This window comes from Dissoconium aciculare, assembly GCF_010015565.1.
Source record: "Dissoconium aciculare CBS 342.82 unplaced genomic scaffold K489scaffold_5, whole genome shotgun sequence".
NCBI classification, from domain to species: Eukaryota; Fungi; Ascomycota; class Dothideomycetes; order Mycosphaerellales; family Dissoconiaceae; genus Dissoconium; species Dissoconium aciculare.
In genome coordinates, this window is record NW_022984955.1 from 549,641 (window position 1) to 558,174 (window position 8,534).

Below are 8,534 nucleotides of genomic sequence, written 5' to 3' on the forward strand. Positions count from 1 at the left end.
ACGACCAGGCAGCACACTAACAGCTCATCTGGCTGAAGGATTTCTCTGCATCTGTGTGGCACAGCAGGACTTGGCACCCATGCTCATCGACACCCTCGCATGAAGAATAGTGCAATCATATGCGCCTAATGCAGCTCATAGCCGTATAAGATATCATAAGTATCGACAAGTAGCTGCCTGCTGCTGTTGTTCCTCCCTTCAAACATGGCTGCGAAGAAAACTGCCACGAAACGAAAGGCGGAGGCGGATACTCTCGCCTATCCTGTCACACGCAGTCAGCAGAAGAAGCGTGCAAAGGCCATGACAGCCGGAGGCTCACGATTGCTCGATCTTCCCAGAGAACTGCGATACCTCATCTTGAATTTTGTGTTCCAAGACGAAGCGCCAATTCTCGCAGGCGACATACTTGAAAGCGGTACACGTGTACGCGATCCAAAAGTCGCGTCTGTCTGCCGCACAATCAGAGCAGAGGCACTGCCGTTGTTCTACTCAAGCAAAGCCTTCGTCTTCAACATCACGAAGTTCGGGCAACTGGCGACCATCAAGCGATGGTTTGCACGCAACAAAACCACGCCAAGTAAGGTGCAGAACATGCGGAAAGTGACCTTCTTTGGCCGATCGTACCGGGGACAGGTCTACCTGACCATCGACTTTAAGCAGGTCAAGATTATTGATGCGCGTTGGCGCGCGCATCAGAGAAGCCTTAGGAAAAAGCCGACCGAGGTGCCGCCGCATTGGCACATGGGCGCTTGCCATGTCAAACACTTTCAAGATGCTATGGATACCGGTTTGCAGCAGGAACAGACCAATGGACCTTCTCCAGCCCTCGTTGCGATGGAAAGCATTTTGGAGGCTTGCTCTAGATTTTTCTGGATTCGGGACTCACGACGGGCAATGACGTACGCAGTCGAGAGTTGCAGACTAGAAGTACGCTCCGCAAGGTGTACTTGCTCGCAATTGGTAGATCTAATTGTGTGATGCTAACCGACGCAGTCGACATGATCACCTACTTATTGTCCTTAAGTAACCATATCTTGGCGATAAATGATGGGAGGTTACTAGTTCACGATGAATTTAGATTTATCGTATATACATTACGACTAAGATAGTAGAGAAATAAGCCATCAAGGACGAGAGATCCTCGCTCCTCGCCTCTTTGGGTGATGAAGAATAATAATAAATCCCTTGAAGCCGCCACGGCGTAGTAGGAAATGCTAATCGCAAAGTCCAGCAGATCGAAGTCCAAGAAGGTAGCACTTCCAGGTGCACACACCCTCACGACATGTTCGTTCGCAACGTGCAAGCTGCGTGCGTCTGGCGCAGGCATCCGCACGAGACGGCGATTTCCTTCGAGGAACAGCCGGGCAATCGTGTTCTGAAGCTGTGGGGACGGAAGGTTGATCGCGGGAAGGCAAAGCAGTTTGGGGTATCGAGAATGCCAGTTTAAGTCGTGCTCATCCGCCCTGCGTAAATTGTAAAAGGAGAATTCGAGTCGATCTGTTCTCGAAAAAAGCAGGAACGAAAAAGTTCAAGAAGCAAATCCAAGATCAAAGACGCCAAACCCATGATGTCGACATAAGAAGATCCGAAATTGCAGATGAATAATAAATGATGGCTTGAAGTGCGGCAAGAAATCCAAACGAGGGAAAAAATAACGGTAAGAGGGACGTAAACATGAAGGCCGTCCCGATGAAGGGCCACCACATCGCCAAAGAAGCGTGATTGTCAATCACCGGATCGCGGAAAACGCGTGACCGCGAGTCATGTTGCGTTCATCGCATGACATTCATCATCATCAATTTGGTCGTCCGCCGCTCAGCTTTCAGACCGCTGCGGTCTTGCATCCGGCCGCCACCCCTGCCCGGGCCGTTTCCAACCATGCGGGCTTGTGCTCGCATGGCTGCGAAGGCATGGCGCTCGCAGAAGACATTGCCGAGAATTTCGAAATAATCGTCCACGAGGACGGCCCGACATTCGCGACAAGTAAAGCAACGTGGGTGGTACTTCTTCCGCTCTGGAGGTGCGCCGGCGCGGCCTGGCAGTGTGCTGGTGGTCTCTGTATACTGACCCTCGATACCGCGGTTGCAGCCGTTGCAGATGGATCCGTTTTGCTCGTGATAGTGGCGCTCGCAGTACGGCTCGTTATTGATGACATAGAAGTCAGCAGTCGTAAACGGTTCGTGACAAGATCGGCAGACAAAGCAAGCTTTGTGCCAGCGACCCGTGAGGCGTCCATCCGCGGCCTTGACAGACTTTCCCTCTATGGGTAACGAGCAACCACGGCAGATGGGCTTTCCGATAGTCGCACGACGAGCCATCGGTTTGCGCATAGCTACGTCTTGGGGTTCACGTGGTGGTCTGGGAATGGTCGGTGTTATGCTTCGATCCGAGTTCGCACTCCTTCCAGATGCACTGAACACAGGACTATCAAGAGGACCCAGGGGCGATCTTGGGCCGTGTGCATCGTGGTCACTGAAGGGCAGAACTGGTATAAGCAGCGGCTCGGGCTGGTGCTTTGGGTTGATCGCATCGCTACTCTGGGTGGATTCCAGAGGAGCACGCACTTCTCTAGGCGCTGGTACACCCCATGGCCCGTAACCAGAGGGACTGTGTCCTTGCATTGCCGGATCCATTGGCGACTCTGCGGGCTCAATGATAGGATCTACTTTGGCCAGCTGAGCATCGCGTGGCGGACCGGGTCTAGCAAAGTTTCGAGGCATGGAAAATTTTCTGGGCGGGTCTGCTGGGGGTTGAGCTGGCGCTTGGGTTGATGGCTCTGGTACAGGTACATCGGCAAGAATCTCTGCATGTTTTTCATCTTCTCCACTGTACTGGGCACTCTCAAAATCAAGGTCTGGGAAGGCCTCAACGCCGCTCGCTGCGGTCTCGACAGAGCTCAGAGGTGTGCCCGAGTGCTCAAGGGAGCTTTTCCTTGAAGACTCGAATGATTCGAATTCAGACGACGTATGCTTGCTGTCCTGTCGGAATCGTTGTACAGGCTTGGGAAATGGCGGCCCATCTTCTAGGCTATGGTCGGACAGCACGGCATTGCGGCTGTCACCGCGTGGTGGAGCTTGAACGACTTGCGGGATTTGATTCGGTGCTAGTGCAAACTCGTCGACTTCACTGGCCTCTGGCTGATCGGCGATGTGGAAGTTTTCCATTTCATGGGACACTACCGGAACCGTTGGAGCATGATCGTTTTCGGCTGGCTCTATCTTGGGCGAGCCGAAAGAGAAGTCTAGGCGATCAACCGAAGCATCGATGTGCGGTGCTTCATCGGTGTGGATTGGTAGTGGCTCGGTAGTCATCGCGCCGTTGTACTCGAAATTGTCGTGAACCTCGTGCTCTTCCCGAGAATGGTGTACATCATGTGGCTCAGGGAAGTCGCGCTGATCGTCGTCAGGCTTCTGTTCGTTTGGCAGAATAGAGGCCGGCAAGGGGAACGCAGAGAGCTCAGGCGTAGATGATTGTGGCGGTGACTCAAAGAATGTTTCACTCGGCCGTCTTTGTACATTAGGTGATGGTGCGCGATATGAGTCACCACTGGCACTCCGATTCTGTACACCGTAAGGACCATCCTGGGGAGCAGCAAGAACCGGTGCGATATGACTGTCTGCAGGGATATCATGCAGATCCTCGAGCGGTGGGAGTGACGGTAACGCAGGCTCGTTCGCTACTGGCATAGTATCTGCTCTGTGACCGCCGCGAGATGCGCTTCGGGATGCGCTACGAGATGCGCTGCGTGATGCACTACGGGACGATGCTCTCTCACTCCCTGTGGGCGTCTTGCGACCTTGTGCAGCAGAAGGACGACGTTTCTGCGGTGCAGCACTCGGGAATGGTGGGAATGCGCAATCCAGATTCACAGGAATCTCAATGCTCGGGGGCCGCGGGTCCCACAACCGAGGGCGAGGATTCGTGTGACTACGGCCCAAAGGCGGGCGTCCATTGTTGCTCATGCCGGATCGAGAACTGAATGCAGGTGAACGTGGCGCATCTACAGCTGTGTGTGCGGCGAGATGCGATCCATTCGGAAGATTGGAGTTAATCTTCGGCAACGCCATCCTTGGGTTTCGAGACGGATCCTGATGACCCGCCCCCATGGATGGCAAGGTTGGCCTCCTCATACGCGGCCCAGCGTCGCTCGGACGACGCATGGGATCTCGCTGCTGTTGATAGTTTGCTGGATACTGCTGGTGCATCGATGACTGCTGCATCTGTGGTTGATTGTACGGCTGCTCCGTAGGGTAGTTCCGATCCTGCTGCGGATTCCGGAAGGAATCTGGAGGTGGCGCTTGATATGCTTGGGATTGCTGTCCTACAAATGCATCTTGCTGATGTCCTACATATGTCTGCTGCTGCTGCTCGTGATATTGATCATAATGCGGTTGTCGTTGATCTCCCATTGGCGTTTCCTGGTATTCATCGTGGCGTGGTGCCTGATATGTCTCGTGGTTTGTATCATGGTGAAGCTCGCGAAACGGCTCCGGTTGAGGTGTCTGAACTGTCTGTTGGTATGGGTCCTGTCCAGAGTATGTTGTGTTGTAAGGGTATTGTTCCCTGTCTTCCTGCTGTGGCATTGGCTGCTGCTCATATGAGTGACCATAGGAGTTTTGAGACGAGGTCTGGTGCGGTTGCTGCTGAGATGGCTCTTGGTACGTAGCTTGTGGATACTGCTGCCGCGGTTCATATCCTTGTGAATATTGCTCATCGTGATAAGGATTCTGCTGACGCATATCATGTTCTTGATAGTGCGGCTGTGCCTGTTGGTGGCTCTGATTGAAGGGCGCGGAAGATGGCGCATCGTCAAAGCTAGTCTGACGCAACATGAATGGGTTGCTCGGTTCTGGCGCGTGGCCTCCGTTTCCAGGGAAAGTCCCATTCGCGCCCGAAACACAGTCATGCTCGCCCATCCTCGCAATCTCGATCTCTCTGGCGCAGTTCGAGCATTTGATTGTCGGTAAAAAGCTGGAAGACTTGCCAGTCGCGGCGAAAGGCGTGACCAACGACATGACGTCTTACAGAATGCAAAGCCGTGCTGTGAAGCGATTGTAGAGAAGATATCACCGTATGCCGATATGGACGCAGCCTACGCGCATTGCCCAAGTCGCTTATGAGCGGGAGGTGTCCAAGCAAATATCAAAAAAATCCAACCTGCGAGGTCGTTTGTGTTGCGATGGCGACGGAGCAGGAATCTGCGTGTAGCACGCGATGGTGGTCGTGGATGCTGAAATTCAACGTCGAGGAAAACGCCCGAGCCGTTGAGCCGCGACAATCGAAGAAAGCACAAGGAGATAATGTATTTTGGAAATTCAGACAGCCAAAAGAGTGTGGTTCGCTCAAACGCGAATGACGAAGGACCGTCTATGTCTAGGCAAATCGCCTGCTTCTCTTGACGTGTGTGTAGATCGAAGGCGTTGCTCACTGAGCTGGTGGAGATTGCCGGAGATGGGAATTCAGTGACGGAGCGATAGAGATGTGTTCGAAAATGCGCCGAGAGGGTTTATATCTTGTAGACCAAGATTAGATCGCGCAGCGGTGTCCAAGGTAGCTGAGCGATTCGTGGACGACAGTGGTCTTGGTTGTAGAATGCGATAGTGATTATGATGATGCCTCACGGATTCGAAAAAGTGCTTGTTCGGTCGCGACAGGGAAGGAAGAGAGACGCATGAATGATGAACGATGCAGTACCAGACTTGATTGCTGTCCGCGTGGTGCACACTTTTCCAGAACCGACGGGACACGCACACGAGTAAGTCGTTCGGCAAAGTACTGCACTATAGCAGATCAGTAGCCTGCACCCCAGAGAGTACCAGACTTTGGCTGGTGCTGATGCTGCCGATGCTGGTCGCTAGCAATGATCACGTCGTCCGCTCCCTGTGCGTGTGCGTGTCTCTGTCGTCCCAGCGTGCCAAAGGAGAGAAATGATGTCTTCTGGTTGTCCACCCGATTGGCATATAATTTACGTCTGCGTCCGCCTAGTGGCACGGCCTGTCCCGCCGGGCTGAAATGAAAACTCCGCTTTGGGCTTTTGAGCGGTCGCTCACCCTTGCGCTACAGCGGACCGGAGGGCGCCACCAACCCTTCCCTGCACTTCCCCCTTGTCCACACGGCGTGCCACACAGCACTCTTGATGATCCTTCTGCGCGCCCTGTTTAACATTCTTCCCATGAATTCTGTTGGCGGCGTTTTTCACCGTCTTCAATCCTTGCTTTACACAATTGGGGTGACGATTGGAGACCAGTAGACGTTGATTCGCGTAACGAATGAAGTCTGGAATGGCTATGATGACTGCGGAAATTGACGCTACCTGGGTGGCCTGTGATGGTCGAATGGGCCGCCTCCGCGTTGTCCATCGGTGCGGAGAGAGAGTGCACACTTAGACTACTAATCACAGTCAGAATCGTGAGGAGAGAAAGAGTGTCCACGACTCCACGAGCATTCCGCGATCACAATGCCAAGTTGCCAACACCACGCTCGACCCCACTCACGAGTCACGACACAATACTACGCGCGGAAATGACATTAAAATCAGCCCTCGATCAATCAAAAGATACTCATCGTAGTGATAGGACCGAGCAAGCCGACCACTGGCGATCCGCACGCACGGCCTGGTGTGGACGCCATGCGATCGGGACGGCCACAATCGCCAACGTCTCTCACAATAGTCGTGGGTGACAAATGTCCCCCCAAATCACAGCAGCAATATATATCACCGTCGGTCATCTCGATCGATGTTGGTGCAATTACCTCTTAGGACAAGATGATTTCATCGACATCATAGACAATGCTTGAGCTGGACGATGCGTTGAACACTCGTGCTTGAACGTTCCTTATGATAGCATTACTCGTCCGTGACCGAGGCGTGACTTACTCTCCCAGCGACAAGAGGCATTTGCCGACTGCTGTATGACATCCTTGATGCCAGAAGTTCCCCCCTGAATTTCGAGATTGACGAAGCGCGCAACCCCACTCGGGCGGTCGTACCGCACCGACCCCCCTTGCACTTCTTAGTAAGCTTAAACTACGCGGGAGTGGAGTATGCTGTGACTATGCGACATACCACTTCGGTTCTATCAATTAGCGATACACCTGCGATTTGATGCTATTGAGTATAACATTCGAATCGGCTATAAGGAGCATATCTATTGGTATCGTCGTAGCTATGAACTCGAATCCTTGAACAGTAGAAACGACCTATCGTGAGGGTGAGGATGTCGGCTACAGACATACTTTAGGTCACCAAGCCTACCCCTTCTCTAGCGGCGCCCCCATAGCAAATAGCGATCAATCACAGCCCTGTCACGTTTGATGACCTGGTTTTGCGCATGCATACTTCCACAGAACTGCCGACTTTCTCTCGAGGTCGCGTGCCTCCGACTGGAATTTGACATTCCTTCCCATCTGGCAGAGTTTTCATCACACAATCTCTTGGTGATTGCCAAGCGCATTGCGACCCGTGTAGGCCCCCGTCGCCAAGCATGTCGTCGACCGTTGGGAAAGTCTCCCGTGTCCGAGGACAGAAGCAGAGACATCGTCGGAACAGCCGCACCTCTTTGGCAGCCGATGGAGGAACAGCATGGTCGGTATTCAACATACCTTTAACTTTTCCCGTGCGTCACGGAGTTTCGCGCGTTCGGAAGGTAGTCGTCGGCGATGGCATGGCGAAGCTCCTTAGCCATAGTTTTTGATAGGCGCCACGAGTCTTCATTGCTTGGACCTCGTGAGCATCCTCGAATCACATGCTCATACGTTTTGTGCAGACTTCCGATGGTATTTCCACGCGCTCATCTCAGCTCTCGAGGTCCTCTATAGTCGAAAAGTATTCTAGTCGTTCTCACATCCTGAGAAAGTCTGCATATGGTGAATAGCCGATGGAAGCGATATGGACCGATGTCATTTATGCCGACAATTATCGAACTCCACGATTGCAAAATCGCCAAACTATCGTCAGCGCCGACTTTCTCGGATGGAAATCGCTGATCAGTCTAGCACATTGACGATTTATAAATTCCGATTGTAAGCAAGGATTGACGTGCACGAAGGTTGCTCCCGTCCAGAACAGCCACCATGCCGCAGTAGCCACCTAGGTATTTGCTATTTCAAAGATACTCACATCAGACGACACTCTATAGATTCTTATCCTGATTGATACTTTGGAAGTCTCGAAACAGCGATAGGAGTCTTCACGATGGACGACTTAGAAACAAAAGCTCCGGTAGAGCAAGAACTGAAGTCCATCAGCAGTCCAAATCACCCGTTCTTCACTGAAACGGGATACCATCTCCGAAGGCCTCGATCAGATCTGGCTCGAGCCATATCATCATGATATTAAGCTCTATATGAAGCTATACCGATTACGCTTCGAATTCTGCATCAAACCGCTACGGGGAGGCCGTGGAAGTGGAGGTAATTTCAATCAATCATAGGAGCTCTTCCAGCGACTTGGTGAATATCTACGAAACTCCTTGCCAAAGATTCAGACCAGAATCATAGACGAAAGTAAGACGAGCAAGGACGCTGCACTGACA

At 52.6% G+C, this 8,534-nt stretch overlaps 2 protein-coding genes across 2 annotated transcripts; one reads left to right on the plus strand and one right to left on the minus strand.

Annotated features, from left to right (window-relative positions):
• Nucleotides 1–204: 204 nt before the first annotated feature.
• On the plus strand, nucleotides 205–1,002 carry K489DRAFT_409291 (uncharacterized protein; the record flags this gene model as incomplete). Its single annotated transcript, XM_033607564.1, has 2 exons — nucleotides 205–927; nucleotides 994–1,002. The coding sequence occupies 2 exons, from the start codon at nucleotides 205–207 to the stop codon at nucleotides 1,000–1,002; spliced, it is 732 nt and encodes a 243-aa protein (XP_033460472.1).
• Nucleotides 1,003–1,772: 770 nt separating this feature from the next.
• K489DRAFT_369798 (uncharacterized protein) lies at nucleotides 1,773–5,015 on the minus strand (the record flags this gene model as incomplete). Its single annotated transcript, XM_033603076.1, has 1 exon — nucleotides 1,773–5,015. The coding sequence occupies one exon, from the start codon at nucleotides 5,013–5,015 to the stop codon at nucleotides 1,773–1,775; it is 3,243 nt and encodes a 1,080-aa protein (XP_033460473.1).
• Nucleotides 5,016–8,534: the final 3,519 nt, after the last annotated feature.